This window comes from Pogona vitticeps, chromosome 10 (assembly GCF_051106095.1).
Source record: "Pogona vitticeps strain Pit_001003342236 chromosome 10, PviZW2.1, whole genome shotgun sequence".
In the NCBI taxonomy this organism is placed as follows: Eukaryota; Metazoa; Chordata; class Lepidosauria; order Squamata; family Agamidae; genus Pogona; species Pogona vitticeps.
Window position 1 is genome coordinate 8,183,815 of NC_135792.1, and position 13,161 is coordinate 8,196,975.

Sequence of the window (13,161 nt, forward strand, 5' to 3'; positions counted from 1 at the left end):
TAACCAGAACTAGGATCTATTTTTTTAAAAAGCTTCTAATATAATAAACATGATTGGCTTTAAAGATTTAAACAGGGTTTCCTCCATTATGATGAAAATGTTACATAAATTAAACTTTAAACTGTCTCAAGTGGCATCTGCACTTATGGTTTCTACTGTCTCAAGTGGCATCTGCACTTATGGTTTCTTCTGTATTGGTTTGAGGGTCACAGTGGAAAGGCATTTATGCTGGTCCAGCAGATATGAAGGGAAGATTTACATTAGTCAAGAAATTCATGGCTTGCCAAATGCCTTGATGAAAATAATTTCTTAGAAGATGTTTCTTTTTTTCTTTTAGTAAGGCAGTATACAAACAATACAGCATATTGTTTTCTTGGGGGTTCTAATACTTCAGAGTTTTGGTGTTCAGAATGTTCATTGTGAGCTATATAATGTAGACATGTGTGTTGTATTTTGTCTATAACATATAATGGAAGAGAATGAATACAGATATCCATAAGATAGAAAGAAAAAAACATACTTAAGAGATTCTCATTCATAGTTTTGAGGATTCCCATTCAGAGTTTTTTTAGCATCAGAAATAATCTGTGCATTTGTCTTATTAGAATCTTAAGTAATGGATTTAAAATGCTATTATTGGATTCAGACCAAGGGTTTTATGAGGTTTCAGAGTTTTCTTTAGCTTATTCAGTGTAAGAATGTGTGTAGCATTTAGTAGTAAGTACCCAGGGTCAAGTAACTCATAACCCATAGTGTGTTTTCTGTGTAGATGGTCTGTAATGAATGGAGAGAAAGTCAGATTTGGATTAGAGAAGCAAAGGTTCGTATGGGATTAGATAAACCTCACCAAATGGTTTTGGGAAAGGCACAGTCTCTTAGTGTTGACCACTTTGTAATGTTAGATGTGGTCTGCAGAATGTTTGCTGTGTGAATCTATAGCTCAGTGGATTCCTTCTGGATAATAAAGAAACCATTAAGAAGTGGCCAGTGGAATATTGTCTGCCAGCAAAATGGCAACAGAATGGACTTGTGAACATTCAGGTCTTTGCCTTTTTGAGGAATGAGCAGTGAAGAAAAAGACAAAATGATATATTTTTTAAAAAATTCAAAGTTGTTATTTCTGTATTATAAAATAAACATCATTTTCTTGTGTGTGTGAATAGTTGCAACTATCAAATTTTTGGAAATTCCAAAATGAAGCCATCATTTGGAAAATATGATAGTTGCACAATAGTTTGTATAAAGTGATGGCAATAATAAAGTAGGAGTTAGGCTTTCGGATGCCAAAGAGTCAGCGCTTCTATACATTGTTTAGTATATAGACATTTAGCCTCATTAGGAATGTTCATGATTCACATGTGTAGAAAACTCTTGTGGTAGCTGGATGGTTAGTGGCCATTTTCTTGCTGAACTAACCCACTGTGAATATTGCATGATGTACAAAATGTATGGTTTCCCTAAGGCCAGCTAATGAGTTTAATGGCAGTGAAATTTCAATGAACAAAGGGTTAACTTAGCTGTAACTTGTGTATGCCAGTCAATATGCTGTAGAGCAGTCTTGTTAGTGGTGACTGGGCTGATGAGAGTTGCGTTCTAACAAATCTTAAAAGTTACTATGTCCATTCCCAACAGTCCTGTCACTCTGGAGGTTTGGTTCTAGTAACCATGCTAGCACCTACTGTGTGGAATGCTCTTTCTAGTATCAGATGTGCTGACAGCTGTATGTGGCAAATCTGTCTCTCTCTGTAGGCTTTCTAGATGTGATTCAACTTACCACATATTCTAATTCTTACAGATAAAATTGATGTAAATTGATTTTGTCTGTTTTTATTATTTTACACTCCTTTCTTTAGAAATAAATGATTTTAACTAATCATTTTATCTTTTATTGTATTTTAATTGAATTTTAATTGTTGTAAGCCGCCCAGAGACCTTTGGGTAAAGTGGACAGCATATAAGTTAAATAAATAAATGAATAAATAATAAACTAGTAAATTAAAAAAGGCAATCACACATAGATAATTTAAAGTTCTGCTTGTAATCCAGCAGCCTTTCACTTCAAATACTGATAGAACATCATGATGCACTTTATACCATCTGTATACAATAAGTGAGGTTACTTCCACTTCGAAATGACAAATAAACAATCAGATTTTTAAATAAAAATGATTTTTTAAAATTTAAATAGTGATTTATAATTCTATCTATATATGTATTTTAAAATATTGATTTTTTTAATCCACCTTGATCCAAATCCATATAGAACATGGATTTCTTTTTCTTGAATAATTTTGATTATGTTATATTTTTCAGAACTATTGTGTAATGTGTATCTGCAGGATTGGCTGTTCTTTTATAGCTCTCCTGGTGTATTCATTCTTAAAGAACAAATTTTACTCAGACATGACTAAACTTGAAATCTCTGGTAATTACTTTGTTCTGCATATTAAAGTTTTTGCTGCAGCATGATTAATTTAGCTGTTGAAAAATGGAGGAGTGTATGTTACAATGACATAATCACTTTATTTTAAAAACAAAATAGAAACTGTTCTAGGGTTAAATGAAAACACTCATGTTTAGAAACGAGTATGTTCTGGACATAATTATTTTCTGCTCTTGAATATGATTTGTCTTTAAGTATTAAAATTAATTTTACTTGATACCTTGAAATTTGTGGAGAAGTTGAGGGATGAGATAGTAGAAAGAGGTTGGGAAAATCTGTAGCGGCTAATTGATGTTGCAATAATAGCAAACATAATAGTAAAAGATGGAGGAATGGTGACTCAGAAATCTGTGTTAAAATAATTTTGTTTTCCATTCTGCAAAACAGTTTAAATTAGGGTGGTATGTTCTAACCCCACAAGTAAGTCAGTGAAAGTGAACTGATATGCATAACTTTCTGCTAAGTTGTCAACTCAAACGGACAAGACAGTCTTGGTCCAGAAAGTTACATTGTTCCCTGCAGGCAACTGACTTGTTTTTAACAGCAGCTCATGCCTGCATTGTATGGCTTAGTAGTGTTCAAATAGCCAAGGTATAGTAGCCAACAACTTAGCCATAATGATTAAGGCACCTTTCATCATTTCAGAGAAAGAGGTTCTAGGCCAACCCTTTGCTTGCTGTGGTGGTTTTCTGCTTTCTAAGAGTTTTAGTGTATTCAGCAACATGATTCCTTCCCTGTGCTCTTGTAATGTGGTCCATTCAGGCTCCACATTCTGTTACTTGTATAGACAGGTCCTTGAATTCTTCTAACTTGAGTGCAACACAAAGTTTTAAATTTTTTTAAAAAACTGGAGTTACTGTTTCAGTTTGAAATGAAAGTGTTGCTGCTTTCCTCAGATTTGGAAAGTCCTATAGATCACTCCACGAATAATTCTATTCTTTTGAATTAAGGAAATATTGTACCGTGGAATGCACTTTTTCATAGAATAAAAATATTTTTATATTTCTTCTTGAACAATTAGCAAGGAAGGTTTTGTAGTACTTTTTATTCTGGCCAGAGTTAACATTTAAAAATTACAGAGATTGTGACATAAATATTTATAGTCTTGAATTCTGTTGTGAAGTCATTGGGAAAGGAAAGGATGACAGGCAGGAACAATAGTATATGCTTGTTTTGTTCCAAGCAGACCAGTAGAATAGAATATTGCTAGAACTGTGCTGTATAAATAAAGGGGGAATTTATGTATTTCACAGATACTGTATTCTTTATTTTGAGTTCTGCTCTAAATCTTTGTGGATACAACAGAATATGGTCTGTTTCTACATAGTGCTATGTTAAAAAATTATTCCTCTGTGATTTGGCTTTAATGTTAAAGTGGGAAAGAATCAGAAGCTATGCCTGAATTTTATAGGTAACTTACACTGTTCACTGTTACATACTTTCTGCATGCTGTTTTCAGTATTATACAGGTTTGTTTGTAGTAGAACTTGCTAGCTTTGAGCCACTGGATTATAGTCATTTGTCATTTTAATGCTGTTTCAGCAAAGTAGATATTGAGTCTGAAAGAACTGCCTTGCTAGAGCTGCATTTTTTCTGCTCAGTTGAAATGCTTTATATATAGCCATTTAACATACTGCTCAGGATTAAGAACTTTTGTGTGGAACAATGGTGCTTCATGGCAGGAGAGCTTCTCCCAGTTCTAAAACATGTTTATAAGCAGGACGAGAAATTCCTGTTTTTCCTGTGTATAATTCATATTCTTCAAAAGAATTGTGTGTATTCTGTTGCAGTAATTAAAAAGATGAAATTGTTTAGCTCAAAAGAGAACTGAAATGTTGATTCTTTTGCAGTTCTCTAAATCAAATGAAACAAGTTAAATATTCTGATGCATGTAACAATGTTCCTTAGTTTCAACACTGTAGAAAGCTGGGAAAGGGTTTTTACTATGTAGCATTGAATATATACATTGCTCACGTTGATGCAAGTTTCTAGGAAATGTTTGCTTCCGGGAATGGTGCCTTTTTGTTTTTTATTCTCCTTTTTTCTTATTGGGATAAGACAAATATATGGAAATACTTGATGTGTAATTTATATGAATTGACTTACCTGTGTCTTGTAGAGTTATTTTCTGAATTCACTTTGCATGTATTAAACTGTGCAGTGGTTTTCCAAGGTAAGGTTGGAAGGGCCCTTGTATATGCACATCAGAAACTGTTACTTCACTGGTGAGATCTTAAGAGGCTTACCAGGTCACTTAATATCTGCTTAAGTTGACAGTGGCCTTTGTTTGATCTAGATAGAATAAGAGTTGAAAGATGTGTTGGAAAAGTTAATGTGCCCAGCAGCATTGGAAGTTCTTTAAATTCGTAGCCAAGTATAATTTGTCAGGAGCTGTTACATTAAGCCTACATTTCAGAAAATAAGGGGTGCAAAAATGTTGTTCATGCAGCCTACTAGAGAGTGTTTCTTACACCACCACATTTTCTTACATCACACAACAATTTTAGATTGGTTCATAAGGCTACCTAGAAAACCCTGAAAATGGGCACCGTATGTCAGAATTAAATTGAGAGCACACAATTTTTTTATTAATAAGGTTAAAAGCTTATTTTAGCTGGTAATTACTTGATGGGAAGTCTTCATTACTTTACAGAAACCACTGAGGCCTCTGCTTTTTCCCCAGGTAATTGTTAAATAAAATAGGTAAAAGGCATTTTGACTGGTTGTTCTGGTAGTAGCAGTTGCAAAACATCCCTGTCTTCCTTGCCAGTTCCCCAGCAGGATTTGCGGCTTTTGGAGTGCAATACCATAGATGCTATCTATGCTCCAGTAATGCATCATTGAGCAAATAAGACTTCTCCCATCCCTCTGTCATGCTCTGTCATTCTCAAACCACTCTGCTTTCATAGACACCCTGAGACTGTAGTAGCTGTTTTAATATTATATTACATATATGTGATTGATCCAATAGCCACAGCTTACTGAGAATACACTTGGATTGTGAAGTAATAGCCTAGAGAGAAGGAGGATGTGTCTTCCTGTGCGACTCATCAATGTGGGTTCTTTTATCTCAGTCTTTTCCATAATAAATGCAGATAATTTAAAATGCTAAAAGTTATGATTAATATCATACATCCCAATACACATCTGAGAAGTCTTCCTAAGCGTCCTTCAGGTCCTATCCTGTTCTCCTCCTCTCTTGCATCAAGACAGCACTGCCTCCCTGACCTGTGTGGTCTGCAACTCAGATCTGCCTCTGTCTCTCCTCATGATGATGATGCATTTATATCCACTATGTCCTGGGGCAACCCACCTTCCTATTCTATACAAGGGGTCATCTCTTCTGCCCCAGAGTTTTCATTACCACCTCCACAAGAAGGGCTTTGCTTTGAGGCTCAGTTTCCTGAGAGTGGAGCTTCTCCTTTCCCGAGTCCACCTGTTCATTCTTCAGACCTCCTGACTTCTCAGTATTCCCTCTCCGGTACTTTGGTGAATGTTCCTGGCTCTGAACGGGAGAGCAGTGGTCCACTGACAGGTATATCCTTGCCCTTGTCCTCTTCCCAGCGTCAAATTCAGATGATTATAATGTGCCTGAAAGAACTAAAATGGAAAATTATGGTATTTGTAGTCCAGAAAATCTAAGATCCCTAGTTTTAGGGATTTTACTGTGTTTTTCTGTGCACAGTGTTCTTGTTAAATAACAAATGTTGATGTACAATGGACTGTTCGCAGCTATGATTCTATGAGGATTTCATTCAGTTTCTCATTCCAGTCTAATTCTCTGAAATTTCTTTGTATTAGAGTAGCACATGAAGTGCTCAAAGTATTGATTTAAGCTACAGAGACAAATGTGCGTGGGAATGAGTTTTATTTGTGTAACAGCAGTTTGGACTGCATGATTGCGTTTTTTTGATTTGCATGACTTCATCTAAAGTAAGTTATGATTCAGGACCTTTTTTTCAAGCAGACATTTTACGTTGTTAAAATGTTTTTTGAGTTATAATTGTATTTGAAATAAGCTTTATTTGATTAATGTTGTTCAGAAGTCCACTGAAATATGAGAATGGTTTCTAACATGTCACAGTTGTCAGATTACTTAGGGTGTTGCATAGTGTGCTTAACAGATCACCAGTACTTTAACCAAAACTTTAAAGCACATTTACTTTAGCCTCATTATTTGGCTTCAGAAGAACTATTATAAAGCGCTTCTTCCTTCATTTTGGATTTGGATAATTATGGCTCTACAGCTATAAGGCAGTGTAGGCGAGAAAGGCCACAGCATCCTTGTCATTAAAATAATATTTTAAGTTTTGAGCTTTCAAAGTATAGCTTCCAGCTGTCAGTGACTTTTCAGCAGCATTTTATATGTTTAGACACTTCATGAAAAGTGAGCAGAACATTGCTCATATTTTACATGTAGCTTGGAAAGGGTTTCTAACTCCAGGTTATTTGACAATAGTAGAAAATAATTAACTAACAGCAGTAACCAAAGATAGCAGTAACCCCCAAAACTCCAAATTAGGTAAGTAGCAAAGTATCTTGGGAAAGAAACTTAGTAGTGTATATTTTATGTGAAATAACTTTTGAGCTTGGATCTTCCAGTAACCACAAACTCCTGGGCTGAGTGTATGCTCAGTTACATGTGCCTTAATTCTTAACACATACCTGTCTGGGCATCACTTTTACATCTGATCTCCTATTTCAGTTTAGAACTAATGCCTTTCCACTAAGCACACACATACAGGAAATACAGGACAGAAACATGCACACCTTTAGTTTTGAGGGAGGCTGGAAGCAAAAGAGTCCATTCTTTTCTGTCTCCCCTCTCTTCGTGGTAAAGAAATTGAAGAAGAAGAGAGATGCCTGTGGTTTGTCATTGCACGTGGAGAGTCTGTCAATGGCATGGTGATGGGGTATGCATGTGCCAGTGTTGCTCCAGAATGAGGGAACAAGACAGGCTGGCCAAGGAGAGGAAGGATGACAAAGGCCATGCTCAGAATGGTGATTGCTTCTGCTTTGTTCCATGTCCCCAAAGCAACCCACCCCCTTCCTTTTTGTCAATCTCGGCGCCACCAGCACTGGGTTTTGTATATTGCTTTCTTGTGAAGAGGAAGGAGCCTGCTATGTCTATTGCACCCTTGTGCTTTTTCTCCTTGTTTTCACTGTTGTCAGAATCTGACATGGGGTTGTAAACCTTTGGGTAGCTGGATCTGGATACTCCACCCATTTTTCAGTGTAATCTTGGCTTACTTCAAGTTCCTGTGTCTTTTTTCCCCCCATTGTATCAGGACAGTTTCTGCAAAAGATTAATCAAAAAGTAGACATATGCAGGTTTGTTATTTTAGACCACAACTACCAGAATTCTGTCTGGAATGTTCTTGGGAAAATTCTGAGAGTTGCAGTCCAATTCTTGAAGTTGCTACCTGGGGAAGTCTGGAGTTTTCAGTCCAAAAAACAAAACAAAAAAGGATACACCTGGACAGGATTTAGTCAAAGAGAAGCAACCCATACAATGCCGCTGTGTTCACAAGTCCATATAAGAAGTCAGAATGTATCACCTTTCCCCCATAATGCATATTTTCTTTGTAATATAAAAATTAATTTTGCAAATGCACAAAAATGCTAATTGTCTTACATTGATGATAAAAAAAATCTCATCTTTTCTCATTCACCAGATGAGGACAAACAGAATTGACATCCTTACCTGTAACTACTTGAAGGCAATCCCAGAGTGCAGTTTTGCTTCATTCCTAGAAATAAGAAACGAAAGGCAAACATTATTAGAAGTTTCAGCAGGGCTTTGACTTGCAGAGTTACAAGTTGATCATACATAGCTGAGAAAAAAGAGGTAGTTGAACTTTTGAGTGTGGGAATGTAAAAGCATTTGTTGGACAGTTTTGTTCTTTAGATGTAAATCTTTGCAACCTTTTCATATCCACATAGCCACTTTCCTATTAACTGCCTTCTCTCCATAGACTTATCTAGATATCCACATGAACATAGGGTTGCATGTTTGGGTTTTTATTTATTTAATCATTTCGGACTCCACACACATTTGTATGCATTTATCAGGTAAGCCTCTGCAGGTGCTTATACTCTCAGGAGAACCTCTTGGGGAGATTTTATTGTCTGGAAAGATTTACAAAGAGGTAGATGGCCTTTTTACCTTCAGTGTTTGCATTCTAGACCAAGTAGCTTTGTTTTCTGGACCAACTACATGGACAATCTTCTGACTAAATTTTATGCTAGTGCTAGGACTCTAAAATGGCTTCATAGCCTTGAAATCTTGCATTACATTGGTCCATATAGTGTTCTTGCTTGTTTATGTGTATATAGCGTTCTGTCACAATAAATGGGGGGGGGCAGGACAAAAGGAGATTGTGTTAAAGAAGCAGCTTAATATGGCCTAGGTGAACACTGACTTTTCAAATGACTTGAGTGCACACAAAATATGAGGGAAGAAAAGATTTGGCAAAATGAATGGGCATTGAAGCAAAAGTGAAGTTGGGGGGTGGGGAGAAGCAGTTTGAATTAGCATTTAAGAATAGGCAGCAGTGAAAAATAGGAACCAAGAATGAGTGTAAGACCACAGATATGTCTCAGCTTGCAAGGAGTGAAGCATGAGGTGAAGGAATCTTTTAAATAGCAATCTTCCTGATAACATAGTCATAAGCTCATAACCGTACTAAGAACCAGGGGAGTTGAGGTTTTTGATATGTATATCCCAACTGTGACCACAACAGATATTTGATGAAGTGACAGACAAGCAGCAGTATAAGCTGGAAAGCAGTTATTATCATTAGCTATACACCAAGAGATGGATATTTAAGAATATTGGGAGGGTGGGGTGGAGGGGGCAGTTTGAATCAGGAATGCTAAGGTTGAATAATCCGTCTACAGTTTTTTAAATAGAGAGTTTAATTAATAGTTGGCTCTCAGCTTGTTGTGTACCTAAGAGTTTATGCAAACATCTGGCGAAGGAGTTTTTAAAATAAAAATCATTTTAAATGAAGATCATTGAAATTTTCAGCAGCTTGTACTGAACTGCCAGACTATGTCATATCATTATTAACTGCAGTTATTTTAATTTACAATATGTTTTTATTTTTTTAGTACATCTTTGGGGAATTCAGTGCTGATGAATTTTATAAATTCTTTGTGACGCCTCGTTGCTCTGTGGAGGTAAGAATGAGCTTAAATCTGTTACTGTGAATAAGGGTCTGACAGCTGCGTAGACTAGTTAGTCCCTTGTTCTGTTACTACCCCGTCTTGCTTCTCTTAAAATTTTGAATGATGTTTTAGTCATTGTTAATTAAAGGAATCTCTTTTCTCTCAGGTAAACCAAATATGGGGTTTGTTAAAATAGTTTTCTGTGTTAAAAGATTGCTGTGTATAGGGAACAGTTACAAGTTTGCCTTGGTTATTAAAGACTTGGGGAAGCCTAAGCGCAGGAGGGGAAAGATGGTCTACCTGTGTTTGTGTGCTCTTGTTTGTATAATCCAGTAGCTGTCTACCTTAACTGCAGTTCAAAGTTAAGCCTTTGAATATTTATATATGATGCAGAATCAGATATTTTTTCCTGAAATGTTTTTTTTAGCCTGTTTAATTTATTTTCTGTACAGCTGCCTCCCTACAATGAAACCACTTCGTGTGGCCTTAAACCCACAGGAGAACTACGTGATGGTAAGAAGCCATTCCTTCTTCACAACTGTTTTCCCAATCCATGCCTTGAAGGTTCGTTATTTGAGTTCAGCTTTGGGGATCTGGGTTAGTTTGCGATGTAACCATTTTTTATAAGTAAAATTATTTTTAATAGTCCTTGACATTTTTGTAGTCCTTTCAGCTTCGGTTCACCCACCTCCTAAGTTAGGTGTTTGTTACAGATGTGTGGGTTTTTTTTTGTGGTAACACTAATTGTTTGCTCTTCTGATTATATTGGGTACCTGCTTTGAGAGTATTAATATTCCTGTCTTTGAGGAAAATAGCCATTTATGGATGTCAACTACAGATATTCACATCACTTAGTTACCTACTGTTTGGGGACAACCCAGTCTCAAAGAGGAGTTGCTAGTATTTTTACTTTTTCCCATTCTTGTTAATAAAGATCTCATGATTATTCACATATTACCAGACATATGAAGTTAAAAGCCCTGTGGATGCTATTGTTGGAATTCTTTTGACATTTCCATCCATGTTGAGCTTTTAAAAAAAGCTAAGAAAAATTAAGCTACTATATTTTCATTTTTTCAGGCAACAGAATATAATTTGTTGTTGTTTAGTTATTTAGTCATGTCCGGCTCTTCGTGACCCCATGGACCAGAGCATGCCAGGCCCTTAGCCTTTTGTTTCTGTTCATGGGGTATTCTTGGCAAAGATACTGGAGTGGCTTGCCAACTCCTACTCCAGGTGGATTGTGTTTAGTCAGAACTCTCCACTATGATCTGTCTATCTTGGGTGTCCGTGCACGACATAGCCCATAGCTTCTCTGAGTTACTCAAGCCCCTTCACCATGACAAGGCAGCAATCCATGAAAGGGACAGAATATAATTAGGAATATTTTAATGTGATTTGGTAGTACAGCTGATTTGAAGAGTGAACAGGTGTTTGCAAATCTTTTTTGTACAGTTGCAATATAATAGCAAGTGTTCTTTTTTTCTTTCTCCCCTCTTTTACAGTGTGCTAACAAATTTGTTTTTCCCCCACAGGGGAAGAATATCAGAGAATTGAATTTGGTGTTAATGAAGTTATTGAGGCAGATTCCTCTCTGTTGAATAACAGCAACTACAGTATTTCAAGTACTTTGAATCCCCAGGCACCGGAATTCATTCTTGGTTGCACTCAGAAAACACCAAGTGATGTACTCAATGATGCCAACTATAACTCCATTGATTGCCAGTTCAGTGATTCTCCTCTTGCCTTGGATGGTGGCTCTAATGCTGAAAATGATAGTTTGCCTGGTAGTCTTGGTCAAAGGGAGCGCAAAAAGAAGAAGAAAAGACCCCCTGGATATTACAGTTATTTGGAAGATGCCAGTGATGGCATGGTTCCTGCTGAGGCTTTGGTAAATGGGCATACAAATTCATCAGGACTTAATAGTATAAGCACAGAAGATGTAGAACTTTCAGGTGACCTGCCGTCAGTCACTCCAAGGACTTGCAACAGCCCTGAAAATTCTGTGGACTTCACTAGCGAAGCTGTGTCTGACGATTCGGTTTCTAGTGCTCTGGATGCTACTAGGACTGCAGGGCAGCCTGAAGTAGGCAATGTTACTAATTTGGAACAGTCTTGCATCTCTTCCGAGCCTGGGAGAGAGATCCCATTAAGGACAGCTGTGCAGCCTTATGCTGGTACTGATACTACTGAAAATCTGGGTGTTACTAATGGACAAACACTTGAATCCTCTAGTGAGGGCACAGCTGCCAATGGGGTAGACTTGCACACTGTGGAAAACACTGACTCAGACCAAGCTAAGCCAGAGGATGCTTCATCCACTACTGAAGCAGTCCCCCCTGTTTCAGGATCAGTCACGGTTAACCAGCCTGCGAAATCGTGGGCAAGTCTCTTTCACAATTCCAAGCCTTCTATTTCCACACCAATGGCTTATGTGGAGACAAAATATATCCCTCCTCCCACATCTCCTGGGGTCCCAGAAAAACAGGTTGAAGTGAAAGAGGGCCCTGTTCCAGTTTCTGAGGATCCTGTAGCCATAAAGATTGCAGGTATCATTAATGTGTTGCAGGGTTGAGCTGCATAGATAAGCAAATTTGACCTAGAAAAGTTTAAAGGAGTGGGAAGTTTAAGTGGAGGGAAACATCCTTATGCTGAATATGATACCACAGCTCACTTTAATAACACACCAGCCAGAAAATAGGTAACTGGTTCTTTGTGCAATATCTTCTGCAGTTTGCTTGAAGCAGAGTTGGGTCCATGTAACCTTCCAGATTTTGTTGAGCTGCATCTCACATCTACCCTGACCTGTGTAGACATTGGTGAAGGATGATGGATGTCTGTTCCACCAACTTTTAGAGGTTCTAGCTTAGAATAATGGTTTCTGTCTTCTGTAATTGTCTGGGATAAACACATGGGTTAGAATCCTGTTGGGAAAAATCATAATCAAGCAGTTTTTATACTCTAGTTGAAGGGAGGGGGTGTTTTCTTGTGTAACCAGTCACACACTGCTTGTTAAATCACTTGCACTGCAGATACCTCACAGAAAAGTGGAAACTGCTTGTGTAGTTGTTGTAGGCATGGTTTTTTGGAACATTTCTGGTCACAAACTAAATTGCTACAAACTTGCCCTACAGTGTATAGGCCATGATGGACACTTGTTCTTCTGTGCATGTTCATGAGTGAAATGTTGTGTTTGTCTAGGCTGGAACAGTTTTCTTTTCTTTTCTAACAACAGTGTTTTGCTGAAGCTCCTACAAGTGTCAGGAGTGACTCAGTCACTATTCTGAAACTCTTGCCACCTCAGCATTGAGAGTTTGCTGTTTCGGAAAGTCTATTTTCAGTACTTCGACCCAGGACTGAGATTTTTTAGCCTTAATCTGTTGGGTGGATGAAGTTCTGTTGGCAGAAAGGCCAAGCAGAACTATCTGACTTGCTGATTCTCTACATTCTCACTCGTACAACACCTTTTATTGTTTGGTATCAGCCAGAATGTAGCAATTCCATGCTGCATTTTACACACAGTAAATACACGGCTTCCCTTGTCTTAA

The 13,161-nt window shown here is 37.3% G+C and overlaps 1 protein-coding gene across 4 annotated transcripts in view; it reads left to right on the forward strand.

The window, feature by feature from the left end:
* The window catches only part of USP10 (ubiquitin specific peptidase 10), a 34,333-nt gene that overhangs the window by 2,789 nt on the left and 18,383 nt on the right, over positions 1–13,161 (forward strand). For 2 of the 4 annotated variants that reach the window (XM_072980821.2, XM_072980822.2), the window contains exons 2-4: positions 9,557–9,625; positions 10,066–10,177; positions 11,149–12,162. In XM_072980821.2, the coding sequence (XP_072836922.2) occupies positions 9,557–9,625; positions 10,066–10,177; positions 11,149–12,162 (1,195 nt within the window). The remainder of the gene's footprint in view (positions 1–9,556; positions 9,626–10,065; positions 10,178–11,148; positions 12,163–13,161) is intronic. The other 2 variants (XM_072980823.2, XM_078380492.1) reach the window with 1 other exon arrangement.